General features: G+C 41.5%; 1 protein-coding gene across 5 annotated transcripts in view; it reads left to right on the plus strand.

Moving 5' to 3' along the window:
* Positions 1-12,897, plus strand: part of qkia (QKI, KH domain containing, RNA binding a) — a 98,151-nt gene extending 85,254 nt beyond the window's left edge. The window contains exons 5-8 of one of the 5 annotated variants that reach the window (XM_042500784.1): positions 4,792-4,879; positions 6,681-7,118; positions 9,643-9,717; positions 10,988-12,897. In XM_042500784.1, coding sequence (XP_042356718.1) covers positions 4,792-4,879; positions 6,681-7,118; positions 9,643-9,717; positions 10,988-11,004 — 618 coding nt within the window. In that variant the 3' untranslated portion in view covers positions 11,005-12,897. Of the gene's footprint in view, positions 1-4,791; positions 4,880-6,680; positions 7,119-9,642; positions 10,415-10,987 lie in introns of those variants that run through there. The other 4 variants (XM_042500783.1, XM_042500786.1, XM_042500785.1 and 1 more) reach the window with 4 other exon arrangements.
* Positions 12,898-14,625: the final 1,728 nt, after the last annotated feature.

Here is a 14,625-nt window from a genome sequence, read left to right on the forward strand (position 1 = left end):
AGCAGTTTTATTGAGTGGCTTTTTCACTGATGGACAGGAGCGTGCGGCTGTGTGTGTTTGTTACGCACATGCATGTGCGCATGTTAGGGATGATAAAGGAAAACTTCCTTTCCCCATCCCTCTCATTGTATAATCCAGCAGCTATTCCTCTCTGGGGAATTCCAGCAGCCATATCATTACAGACACACATGCAGCACGCTCACACACGGTCCTAGAGATGGCTGTGTCTGAGTGAATGTTTTATTATAGGTGCTGCATGCTGACTGAGGAGTCTGTTAATTGTGGCGACACCTTGAGCGAGGCGACATTAAAGTGTTAACTGCTCTCCCTGGTGCTGTTCATCAAACATTCATCTAAGCTGTACTTCTGCAGTAGGAAGCAGGCCCAGTCTACTCAGGGCTACACAATTCAAGTCAGTCCAACTCCACTCCAGCAGTGTCACCAGCATTATCTCTTGGTTTGTCCTGATCTCACCGCTCTGTCTGCAGCCATTTTGGATCTGGATCCTACTTGTTGTGTAGCTCAAACCCGGGCGCTAACACTGCCAACACTTCCTGAACATCCACAGAGAACACAGAGAAAAGCAGGGGAACGTCGCAGGAGGGAATTTGTATTTTGATGGGGGAAAATTAGCTTGTTTCACATGTAAAACAGAAACGATCTGTAGGGGTTTGGGGGATTTAGCTTACAAACTGTGTTAGTGGGAAGATGGAGCTATATCAGCCGCACTCCACTGGGAATACACACATTTCACACACAGCGGCGCACACCTCATCCTAGTGGCAGCATCTGTGCTCTTCCCCTCTCGCTGCCCTCTATTTCGTGTCTCTCTCCTCTCAACAGGCAGTGTGCCACCTATGCAGAGTTGGATGGATCGTGGCACCCTCATGCCCCGCGCCCATTTAACCCCCACAACCCTGCAGATCCATCATCATACGACACACAAACGCACAAGCAGCCCTGACACTCACATTTGAGCGTGCAGTCCTCCTGAGCTGCAGCCTGCTGCTGAGCTCCCCCTCATACACACAGTCTTGTGAGAGACAAACGCACCTCTGACAACCCCCCAATCTCAGTATTTTAGTGTAGACAAAACAAAACCAAGGAGACAGCGGACTTCTGTGTTTGGGCAGTGGTTCCCAACTGGTGGGACACTGTGTTGTTTACATTTTGGGAAGTAAAATTGAATATGTGATAATTTATCTGATCTGTGGACCTTGAACTAATGATGGAGAAATCTGGACCTTGTGGCTGGACCATTTGGGAATCACTGTGTTAGGGAAAGCTAGCTAGCACACGGTCCCAGCAGAGTGGATAGTGTTTATGCATCTCTCCATACAGCGACAATAAAAGGCAAATGTTCTGATTTCTTGTTGCCACAAACGTGTTAAGCTTTGAAAGCACAGCAAATTCATCCCCTTCCATAATTTGCATCTGGTGAAGTTATGTTCTTATTTTGTCTCATCTTTTTCTCTTTCCCTTCCTCATTTCTCAGTTTTGTCTAGCAAGTTAACTTGGCCCATTTCCAGCGAACCACTGACAGTTTGTAGGAGACACATACACACGAAGACGGAAGGAAAAAACAGCTGGTTTGATTCGTGGGTGGCATTAGCAAAGTGCAGCAGACTTGTTTTTTTACTCTCTCTCTTTTTTAATTGTACAAGGTTGAAGAGGTCAAGATCTGATTTAATTAACGATGTAAATAACTAAAGAGGAACAGAGAAAAGGAAGTAACAGAGATTGGGGAAAAAATTGGTATTGGATTCAGTAATGTTTACTTTGCTCTCTTTTAGGTGCGATAAGCAGCTATTTCATGTCTTGTTAATTCATGTGTACAAGTGTTTACATAGAGATTGCAGCATCTAATTAGTGGTGATTTTGGCTCTACATTGAGTGGGGTTTACTTGCCAATATTAGCCATGGTAGCCATTGACCTGGGCCTTGTTCAATTAGCCTGGCGAGGTTATCGTTGTTGACCCTGCATGTCAAGTGGCCCTGTTTTCACCTCCAAGGCTGTTAATTAGGGGACAAAATAAAGCAACGGAATCGAGCTTGGCAGCTACTCCAGGGAAATGTGATATTGTGTATGACAGAAGACAAAATGTGTTTGCACAATTTTCATAACTACTTAAGGCTGATTTATACCTGTTTTACGTAACAAAATAGATATGTTTGTTTCAAACATAAATTTTACTGCCATCATGCCTCCGTGCGTCCTTTATGATAGCATAGATGCATCCTATAGATGGCTTTGGAGGCCGTGATGATGTACCTTTTAAACAAGGTACATTGCTGAGTCCATTAAATACATCGCAACATAGTGTTTCCCAGAATTAGAGTGAATGTGTGGTGGTAGCTGACTTTTTAACTTTAGTTTTTGTTAGTTTTGTTTTTTTCCTTTGAAATGTGTGTCCTTTTGCATCATTCTATGTCCCCTCTCTAAATTTAGAGTTGTTTACGGGTCCATGAACACAGTGCATGTTGAGCTCTCCATGAGTTCTTTTTACCTCAGCAGCAATTGTGACTCGTGGGGTAGATGGCTGATCTGTCAGTCCATTCACAGCTGATCTGATTAGATCATATTGATGGATTAGAGGAGAAAACTTTTGCAAACTTTAAGACGGTTACATTTCACTTTTAATGTGCCTGACGTTCTACTGCTCCATCTGTGCCCAAAGTACGCTCTGCGCTCCAACAGTGTGGTGCTATAAATAACCAAACAGGGTTTATATTCCAATAGCACTCCTAATGCAGGTCCATCTTCAAAAAATGTAAAATCTTTTTGTGGCAGCGTGTGTATTTATCTTGGTAGGCCGCCACAAGTAAATGAATGTGTGGGGTACCCTGCAACATGTGGATGGAGAATTTTTTTCACTATATTATTGATTTGTTTCAGCCCGCCATTTTTAAATGTCCTCCTGGTCTCCTATGGTCGTATTTCATTACTAACTACGCTACACTGCCTCCATGATCTCTGTTGATACCGTTCTGTTTCGTGCTTATCTGTAAGTACAGAGAGAAGGCTCTGTCCATCTCTGTACATGTGTTGTGCATAATTGAGCTCTTTTTTTGTTAGTTGGGATGACTGCAGCTTAGAGTTGAGTTTGATAATAAATACTAGGGTCACAATTTTACATTACCATATTATTCTAACAAAATGAATAATGATTTGATAATTAAATTGTAACCCATTTGTAAAATATCATCTTTTTGATATTCGGCCGCATTAAAATTATGAACATTTTTCAGCTCTGTGATGCCCACCCTCAAATTTTGATAACCAGAAATATTTAAATCATGCCGGTTGCATCACCAGTGTTTGCATCACAAGCCTTTCGTCCGTCTTTGCACAGAAAACGTGTTGTAACTTGGGAAAAAAAAAAGTGTCATTTTTTTGTGCTTTGAGTCTTCCCCATTAAAAGAGAGCCAGAGCACGGTGGAGGTAGCGAGGGAGAGAAAGCAGTAGAGAGAATTTCCTTGCTTCATTAATTGGCAGCTCTGTGGTACACTAAACATTGCACAAGCGCACACACACACACACACACACACACACACACACACACACACACACAGCTGAATACTGTGACTGCTCTGAAGCCACTGCCTTATATTTAGTCAAGGGAGACCAGCCTCTGTCACTTTTTCTCTTGCTTAACCTCGCTCTTTCTCTTCCTCTCTCTGTGGCCGTGTTGAAGAGGAGTCTCATGGGAGGGCTTAACTCTGAGCCCTTATTCTTTTTTCCTTTCTTTCCTTATCGTCCTCTGAATAGAGCGGTACACTGTTGTTAAACTTGGTCCAGGAGACACACTCTGTGCAGAGATAGAATACAGAAACGGAGGAGGTTCGGTATCTGCCTTCCTGCCTTTATTACCGCCACCGCTAACAGGCTGGTCTGCTTTGCTCTGTGTTCACACGATGCATTTTTGTGCAGCGGCAGAAAATGTGTGCAGGAGTCTTTGTATTTGCGAGCTGAAATGATGAACAAGCATCCCGATTTTACCTTTTTGCAGCGAAAGGCATGAAATCAATAGTTCACTTAAGGTGGAACTGAGGTCAGCAGGGCTTTACATGCCTGTCTTTGCACCTTTCAGCTCGGAGAGTAATTCACATAAGGCCCTGCTTAAATTATGATGTACAACCTAGAAAATAGCAGGGGCTTCTGTGATGTCATGGTTATTGAGTGTTCGGTAGCTTCAGGGGAGATTTTACCTTTTTCAGCCACTGTCATTATCGCCAAATTGGGGGGTGCAAGTGGGAGGAGGGGTGCTATCTTAATTGCTTTCCGTGAATAATTTCAGTCCCCTAATTTGGCGATAATGACAGTGGCTGCGGCTTTTGTATTTATTTATCCAAACATTAATTGACAGGACTGACATTAGCCAGGGCGGTTATTGCGCATTTGATTGCGCACAAGGGAGCAAAGAAAATTACAGTAATTATCATTCTGATATGGATTATGAATATGCATTCCCACACTTAATGTGTCTGTCAGCATTTTAGTAACAACAAGGCACTCTGCCATGACAACAGCACTTTAGCTTATCTCCATCTCTGTTTCCCTAAACCCGATCCAACCGGTGCTTGTGGAGAACAGATGACATGTATTGTCTAAATGATTTAGCTGCCCCACTGTAGCTTTTTAACAACACCCGGGCATGTAGTTTGGTGAAATGGTCGTCATGTGGATTGTTTCAATTGGCCTATAAAGGGGCCTCAGCTTGTGGAATTAATTGGAATTAGTGCGTGGTGTGTTATTGGGAACGGACATTTAAGTTTCTGTTTTTTTCACAGGCGGAGGGAGAAGACAATTTGAAGAAGATGCAGCTGATGGAGCTAGCGATTCTCAATGGGACATACAGAGACAACAACATCAAAACACGTAAGTGAGCGTCCATGGAGTTAACACAATCCACCTATTTTGCATCATAAACAACCAATCTTTTAACAGCCTTGACCATACTTAATTATCGTATATATTTGTTTTGTATTTCTCATTAACTAATACTGTGTACCCTCATAAATGAATGTGTAGTGAGACCTCCTGTGTACATACCATCATATTATCTCTGACCACTAGCAGACATCTCTCTCTCAAGCTCTCCAAACAATTCATGTTTACCTACCCAACTATGAGTAGGACGACTTCCATTCTGTTCTACTCCGTATTTCTTTCCTCTTCAACCATTCCTCCATCCGTCCCCCCTCCCTGCAATCCAGATGCCATCGCTCTGTATCACTTGCTCTTGGCGGACTCTAAACTTTCAGCACATTGCTGTAATCCACTTGCTCAACCCTGCATGTTAGTCACTAGCTCACACATCTACAGTGCTTGTTAATCACCAAATGCCATTTCTTAATGCAGAATCACAACTAAGATTAGACCATTATGCAAAGGCCAAACATTTTTGTTGCTTCTCAACTGGTGGGTCATGGTCCAAAAGTGGTTTTGTTCCATTCTGAGGGGACCACAAGTGAGTCATGGACTTGTTAATTTTGTAAAAACACACTTTATTTTGATGTACATTGAATTCCTGGCACAGAGCTTTTATTTTGAAGTGCCATTTCTGTTTATTCTTGCAGTATGTTTTATTTCTTTGTGATCTAACCCAACATGTTGTTTACATTTTGTGAAAATGTACTTGAAAATCAAATATGTGGTTTTATAATGTTTGGACCGCAAACTAATGACTAAGGAAAAATCTGGACCCTGTGCCTGGGCCAGTTGGGAACCACTACAATAGAGCATATTAGTCCAGAATTTGTGCATTTACTCTCTGGACCCTTGGTTATGCCCTTAATTATCATTCGGAATTTTATTTAAAGTTAAGTATTTAAGAAGTTAAGTTCTTCTATGCTCAAAACTTTGAAATAAAATAAAAGTGCAAATTTTTATTGTTTAATTGTCCAACTTTAAAATCTGCACAATCCACAGTGAACTGGCCCACCTTCTAACCGTAGTCACAATAGTGCTTGATTTACCTGACCTGCCTTGGGGGAAGCTTGTGTGGCACAGCTCACGGCACGTGCTGATGCAGAACCACTTGAAAAATGATTTTTGTGTGTGTTCATTTGTGTGTGTGATCCAACTTAAATGGACTGCTGACTGTCTGGGGGATAAACATTATTTTAGGTTGCTAGCAACTTAAATTTAGTAGGTTCCCATGAATTCAGTGATCTTCATATTCAAGCCAAAATTCCTTATCAGGCTTTTGTGAAAGCTGGTCTCCATTGAATTTATCTCCTCTGCGTATAGTCAACAGCTCCATTTCTGTTGGCATGTGTGTTGTTTACCTCACCTGTGCCATTTCCAGTAGATGAATGTATAGTTGCTGTGGTGATTTGTATGCTTTGAATGCATTGGGATGACAGCAGCATTTTGTGCTTCTTGGTGTGAGGGTTTTTTTTTTTCCGTTATTTTAATTTTGTTTGGCTATGTTGACTTCCTTTGCAACAGATTGTGGCTTTTGTGGTTCACCACCATGATCATTGCATGGACTAATTTTCCCTTTTGCCCCCCTCTTCTCTCCTCTCTACCTGCCACCTCCCGTTCCCTCCTCTTTTTCCTCCTTTGTATTTTTTCCCTTTCACTGCTCATCTGTGATTATGATCAACCACACTTCACTTTTATCTGTCGTCCTCTTTCTTTCTACTCCTGTCCTTCACTCTCTTGCTTATGGCAGCCACCCTTGCATTCTCTCTTGCAGCAGCGGCAGCAGCCGCTCAGGGCCCCCGTCTCATAGCGGCCCCTACTGGTCAGGTGTTGCCTCCCCAGGCACTCCGGCCCCCAACACCAGCTGGGGCCCCCATCATGAACCTCATCCGGCCCACTCAGATGGCTGCCATGCTGCCCAATGGCACCCCCACCCTGGTGCCTCCCACACCGGATGGCGGGCTAATCTACACCACCCCTTACGAGTACCCTTACGCCCTGGCACCCACCTCCCTGCTGGAGTACCCCATCGAGCACAGTGGGGTTCTAGGTAAGAGAGCCTGGGGAAGCATGGGTGCAGCAGGTACTCCCAACTTTAGCCAGCCTGGACAGGAGGGCAGCTTGTTTTACCCCGGAGCTGGGGTGCTGGACGCAGCTTCCATGAGCCACAGTCAGGACTTGTTGAAAGGTAAATATGTCGTGTCCACCTGAGGATCAAAAACAGACAAACTCACAGAGTGGATGTTCTGGTGATGGGATGACCAGCTATGTGGCTCATATGGACACTGTATTAAAAAGGCAAAGGGGGACAGAAGTAACCTTGAGAGGGCTAGGCTCTTGGAAAGTTCTCGTTGTTATTTAGACTTCACTGTTATCGTCACGCTCTCGCCAAACAATTATGCTCTCAGGTTTACATAGCCTCTTTTCTGCAAGGTTCATATAGGAGGACTCGCCTCAGTGTGAAATGAGGCACGCCGACAGAAACACATACACGCAGCCTGCTCTCTAACCCTTTCATGCACTGGCCTGGAGGCATATTCAGTCTGGCGGCAGATCCCCTCGGATTTCTGCAGCTTTTGAAATCATTTCTCTGTGCTGTTCTCTGCAGGCAGGCCTTGATGCCTGTAGATAGTCCCTCTCTCACTCCCACTGGGGATGTTCATTAAATTCCTCCAGTCTTCCTTTTTTTCTTCTCTCTCCCCTCTCTCCATTGTCTTAGCCTCACCCCTCTTGAACTTGAGCTCTGTGCTAATACCTGACACTCCCCTTAGTTTCTGTGTCAGGAGCGCAGTTCAATATGAGGGTCTGTGTATTATATTCATTCTCAATGGTGCTTTAAGCTCAACACATCTGCTACCAAAGAGATAACTATTGATGAAAAACAGTCTGATATGAACACCATATGTTGTATTGAGGCTGCCGTTAACAAAAGCAAAGCTGTTTCCCATGTACTGACAGAAGAGGCTTTTGTCAGTTGCTTTCCAGCTTTAATTTGACACAGTGCTCCTCTAATGTTGTCCGCGGCATCATCTGGCAGCAGCAGACACGAACGTGATTTTAGCTGACCTGTGTATTTGACGTGCCTCTGGGAGTCATGTGTAGAACAGACAGGGGCAGCTGACTGGCTTTTCTCTCTTTAACTTGCAGGGTTACACCAGCTTAGTGCATTTTATTTACTCACACTATTGATTGGTGCCTTCAGCAACACAGGGCCCTGTGGAACACACTCGCTCCCGTACTCACAAACACTCATGCACTTGGTTCGGCTGCCTGCGCTACTGTATCTAGCCGCCATTGGCTTCTCTGAGAATAAAGAAATGTCAGGCCATCTGCTTCTTCAGAGTAGTGTAGGTGGCTGCGTAGTCATCAGCCAAAAGTCGCTCTTAAACTTGACAATGCCAGAACAAAATCCTTGTTGGATTTTATAACTTATTCCACATGTCCCCTCTTCCTCTGGGAGGGCTTGATTTATTTTTCTTAATTCATGCGCGCATTAGGGCTGTACCCGACTCAGAATTGTGTCAGTCGAATCGGATTTGGCTGTTTAATACAAATACTCAACAATTTGCTTTGTTTTCCATGTGAAGCTTTAAAGTTTAACGGGCTCCACGGGACTTTCAGTGTGACAGCAGCATTAATGTAATATAGTAAACAAGCGAACTTGTCTATCAAAGGATGACAAATGCTCAACAACGTTTTTTGCCGACACTAGATATCAACTAAAGCCAGTTAATATATCATATTAAGTTGCTTTGAGCTGCAAATTCACCACTTTTAAGCAGAGGGTCTCTCCTTTTTCTCCCTCCGTGCCGCTACCTGCATGTCTGCAGCTCCAAATAACAGCGTGAAAGTCAAGAGCGCTCAGTCCGCATCAAAATCTCAGGACCAAAACGTCCCAAGAAGTACACTGCACAGCACACTGACAAGCAAAAAACAAAACAAAACAAAAAAAAGACCGCTGCTCGACCTAAAGCAATCTCAGTCGACTGAGGGGTTTCCAACTGATGATTCGAATCTCTAACCTTCAGTGGGCAGTCCTAGCGCGCTTCACATTTTTGTTGAACATACAGCAAACAGTTTGTGTCGTGTTCACCAGACTCTGTCAAGCACTGCAGCAGGAAGGAATCAGTTGTGACAAATCTAAGAGGAAAATGACAGCGTCTGCCGCCAGTGAACAGATTGACCCGGAGAGAAGTGGTGAAAGAGGGAAAGAGAAAATGAAAGAGAGAGGGAGAGGCAGGTGGTGTCTGGCACTATTCAATTACCATCAGAGCTGTATTGGATTTCCCCACCTTTCAAAATAAAGAGACAAATTTCTCTCAATCCGCCTCTGGATCCCAGAGGAAGAATCGCATTATTTTTCCAGACAGCCCAGGAGCCTGTACCCTTTGCCTGCCCCCTTTTTCAAAGAGTCCTCCGTATTACTCTGAGCACTGTGGAATTTTATTACTTAAGTTATGCATTTTTAGATACCAAGTAAAGCTCCAAAAAGACATATTATTTTTTTCTACTGCATTTTTCTACAAAAAAAGAAGCTCTGTGTGATGTGTGTATATGTACTATAATCTGTATTATGTTCTGTGTATTGTTGTATTATTCAAGCATTATAATGATAATGGTTAAAAATGTGAATGTTATTACTGTAAAAGATGACTGTTTTTCCCCAGCTCAAAGTGAATGGTTTCTAACCTTGTGGACCTGTTACAATCTAGGTGCAATGGCTACTAAAGTGAGACGGCATGACACGCGGGTCCATCCTTACCAAAGGATTGTGACCGCTGACAGAGGTCAGTTTAGTCTCCTAGCTACACTCTGCTATTGACTGAATTTCAATGATTATTATGCCTATTATGCCTCGATGCCTTAGTTGGGAATTTGTATATGTATTGTGTTTTTTGTCCCCCCACCCCCCCAACCACCACCACCACCACCACCGCTCCTATCGCATACATCCACACACCAGCTAAATGGTTGATCGTGGTATGCACATTTTGTTTACATTTAGTACTTAACATATACAGTATATGTAGATGGTGTATATGTCAAAGCTCAGGCAAAAGTGATCTGAACAGCTTTTGGTTTATTGCAGCTGTGAAGCCAGGACAGGTAGTACTTTGCAGGCAGTGTTAAAGGTGTATAATGACATTCCTCTGATGTGAGATTAGAGCCTAAAATGGGGCAGGCTTGTTCCCATACATGATTTATCTCCTCGGCTCATAAGGAGCAAAAAAAATAATAAAAAAAAAAAAGGGAGAAGCATTTTCATACTGTATGTGAGAGATCTGGTAGGCAGAAGACAAAGTAGCCATGCTGCTACCACGCACCATTTCACCTTGAAATTTAAATTTATTTTGCATTTTATTTTTCTATGGAAGATAGACACGCACAGACATAAGCTGAGGTAGCTTGCATTCTCTGCAGTGTATTGCGAATAGATTGAAAAAAAAAAAGAAGCTAAAACACATTTTAAATATTTCAGTTGTACATGAGGTACTGTCATTTTATATTTTAGCATTTTATATCAAAATGTATTTATGGTTCTTGTGTATATTTATATTATATAAAAATATACTGCTAAATAAAGAGAAAGAATCGGAAAGCATCGATTCATCTATTCATTGCACATTTAACACTAGTCACAGTTCACATAACATTAGTAAGTCTCCTTACCACTAATCACACTGTTTGTAACTTGCACTGAAAGACACTAAAACACTAGATTTTTTGTTGTTCTTATTTTGTTTGTCTGTTCGACCTCTCTTTGCTTCTGTTTTGATTTTTGGTGGCAATGTGCGCTTAAATTAAACCACCAAGCTACCTGATTCAGGGTGGGGGCTTAGTAGTTGGGATCATGATGTGACAGCGTCATGATTTTAATAAGATTAGCTGAGTCATCTCACATCTGCAAGGGAATTAGGAGCAGGGTGGGGAGGGCGACATAAGAGATTGCATTCATTTTATTGTTAAAATGATGTCATTCCAGTCTCTTCTTGCTGACACTAATATCCTTTCTATCTTTTTTTTCTGTTTGTTTTGTTTTTGTTTCTAACCACCTAGCCGCCACCGGCAACTAACACATGACCTTCTGACCTCTGAACTCTTCACCCAATGACGAGCCGCCCCAAGCCTGCCTGCTGATCAGTTAACTGGTAATTGCCTTTTGCTAGCCTCTCGGACGCAAGTGAGAGAGAGAGAGAGAGAGAGAGAGAGGCGCCTGCCCGTACAGTTACCCTAACACGTTCTGACAAAAAATAGAAGACAGAAAACACAACAAAAACCCAACAGAGTTGTGTAATATTCATTTTTTCCCTCTGTTCATTGAGTTCAATTCCCATTCTTTCTCTTTCTTTTTCTTCATGAATCATAAACTGGGTGGATGTGTTTGTGGTATTACTCATGAATCTGCACTGAATTATATAGCAATAAAGACCCCCACCCCAACCTGCCCACCCACCCTCCTTTAATCACTCTAATTTGGTGACCTCAGTTGTTTGAATCCGAGTTCAATATCTATTTGACGCAAACCATTTGGTTTCAGAGTAATGACATCATCCTCCTTCAAAAAACAAAACAAAAAGCCCCCACCTGTCCCACCCTGTTCCCACCTACCGGGAGAGAAAAAGAAATAGAAGGAAAGAGAACGTACACTCACATTAACTTGTTTAATTTCTGTCATTTTTCACATGTAGTGCAGTTGTTGAGCTCTAAGATGTAATTATGAGCTGACACATTCTGGGTGTGCCCCTCCGAACAGCTTTCTGTCTGTTTTGTTTTGTTTTTTTTTAAAGCATGGCTGAAATGATTGCAAGAAGGAGCTTTTTACGATTTGTGTGGTTTATTTTTTTCCTCTGTCTTTTTTTTTTTTTGGCTTTACTTTTGAGTTATTTTCTCCACTTGGTTTTTCTGTTGTTCATATTTGACTAATTAGCTTTGCTTAAATTGACTAGCCAAAATGAGGCAGGTGGTTATCTCTGGAAAACAAAAAGGCAATCTGATGTTTGAAGCAGGCTGCAGAAACTGAGAATTGATGAAGGGCAAGATGGGAAGGTCACTAATTGGGCTGATGGGTTTGTGTGTGTGTTTTTTTTTTTTTTTTTTTTAATTAATACTACAATGAAAGTAGGGTGTGCTGAGGCTTCGGGGACATTGGAGCAGTGCTTATTAGCTACTGACCATTGCTACGCCCCCATCCACACTACATCCATTATACAGTGCCTGATGTATTTAGAAAAATATCTCAATGAGTTTAGCTGAGCTGTGATTGAAAAGACAAAAAAAAGTATTAAGTGTGAATTTAGCCAAAGGGTTTTCCAATTAATTATATATCTGCAATTATGCATCTGTCTCACAGAGGGCTCTCTTTGTGATTTTAGAGTTTGGAAGGGTGTGAGTTTGTGGTGCCTGCCTTCAGCTGGAACAGACAGCCAGTCAGTTAGATGAGTTTTGACCCATTAATGCTCTATTTTTTTTTCTGAGGAGGAGAACGCAGGCAATTAACACTAAATCAACACGCTACTCAATTACAGTACGTTGCTAGGGGGAAGGGCACTTTGAAGTTCTGTACATAAATGCTTTTGTCATGAGGCTTCTGTATTGAGTTGCTTCATCAGCCACATTGCCAAAAGACTGTTTATTTTCTTTATTTTTCATTTTTTGCATCTCAACATTTGGTCATTTTTGTTCAAATGTATTTTTTGTTTTTAACCCCAGTCATCACATGGGACATCAGGTGTTTAGAAATTAGGCAAAATCTTATTTAGTTCCGATTACTTTCGTGATGAAACATTTTTTTATCACATGAACGAACCCTCCAAAAGCGCATCCACAATGTGTCACACCTCCCTGTGAACGTAGTCTCCTGAGCCCACAATCTTTTGTTGAACTCTCTCAAGAAAAAATAGGATGTGAAAGCCATGCCTGCCTGTTCAAATTGCTTTATACATACGTCTTATATATATATAAATATATATATATCTCTCTCTTCTCGATCACCCTGTAATAAATATATAAAAATGTAGATATCTGTCATTGCATATACAAATACAGAAGAGAACAAAAAATAGATAATTTTACAGGGTGCTGGAGAAGAGAAAAAAATTGAAAAATCTATTTTTGGCAATTTTAGCTTTTGATACTTTACTTGCAGTTACAAAATCTGAAAAAAATGTAATAAAAAAAAAAGTTAAAACAGTATAGGGGGAAACAGATAACTGAGTGGGTGAGGAAAAAGTGCTGTTACCTTGGATATGATTGGAAAGGAAGACCAAAACAGATCAAAACCCTTGAAAAAGTTAGTGAGGATCAGAGCGAGTCAAGACGCCTCGAGAGAGTTTTAAAGAGGATCAAATCAAAGTGCCTTATCAACAGTGGTTTCTGTTTTCTGAGTATTCCAGTTGTGTTCAATAATATCCAGCACCCACCAAGATGGCGCAGAGAGGAATGGCTAGTGTTACACGCTCTGAATCGTCGAGCAGGGTAGCTCCCACCGTATCGTGGTGTTACCGAAGTTATTCTATGCAAAAAGAATAGCAGTCGTTTTGACCAGCTAAAAATATGTGCCATGGTTTTGTCTTCCTGAATTTTTTTTTCTTTTTCCTTTACTTGATGGCCCTTTACTCTGCTGTATGTGCAGGTTTTGTTCTCTTTTTATTTAGATTTTAATGATCATTATGAAATATTGTCTTGATTTATGGTGACTGTGACTAACTTCCTAGAACAAATTGAACTGCCAATAGCAATGCAGTAGTCTGCCAGAACATGTTTTGATCATGAGCTGAGAAAAATACATAACGTTCAAGGGAATGGATAGGGAAAGAGAGAGCGAGGGGGGGAGTCGTCCCCGTTGGCAGGAAGCCCCGTTTGTTTCAACAGCTGCAAACTGAAAACATCCAGTCCATGTCTCTCGATGTCAATTTGACAACCAACTATCGATACAATCACGAGATTTATAATGGACGAATGAAATGCTGGATAATGAAACAAGCAACTCTATTTCACAGCCAAATAGTTTTCAGTTATTGAAACAGCTGACAGTTTGTTGCTGGAAGGTGGAATAAACTCGTAATATAAAAATTGAGGAATTCTTAGATTCCAATATTACCCTTGGCAGTTTGTTTTTCTATTCATAGCTCTTTCATCATGCTGTTACACCGAAAGGTCAATGAATTTTTTTTCTTCTTCAGTGTTATTATTTTAAATTGAAATGCAATATTAAAGTGGAGCAAGTGATGGCTATTCAGCATTTGACAGTATTAAGAAAATTCCCTCTGCAATGTTACAACTTGCTGTGTCATTGTGAAAGGCTGGATAAGTCCATCAGGTGAAAGGTTAACTCTATACCTACCGTATTCTCTCTGGCCTGCCTACTACATGTATGATAATGTAATTAACAGCCATTGTTACAGGTTTATAATGTATTTTTCTAATCTCATTTTATATGTATATTAATCATGTTTCTGAGTGCTTTTTTTATTTTATGAAACCCTCTGCTACTTTTTTTTTCCTCCCCTAAATGCCCCCCCTCTCTTCCTCCCCCTCCCCCCTTTCTCTTTTACATCTTGAAAACTGTCTCTTGTGGGGAGTGTTGCCTTTTCCCTGTTATATTTGGTTTTGTTTTCTTGCCAATTCCCAGCTTGTTTAACTCATTAGCTACTTTATTAGTTTTCTTGTCATAAGTATTTTTACATGCTTGCATT

This window comes from Plectropomus leopardus, chromosome 14 (genome assembly GCF_008729295.1).
Source record: "Plectropomus leopardus isolate mb chromosome 14, YSFRI_Pleo_2.0, whole genome shotgun sequence".
Classification (NCBI taxonomy): Eukaryota; Metazoa; Chordata; class Actinopteri; order Perciformes; family Serranidae; genus Plectropomus; species Plectropomus leopardus.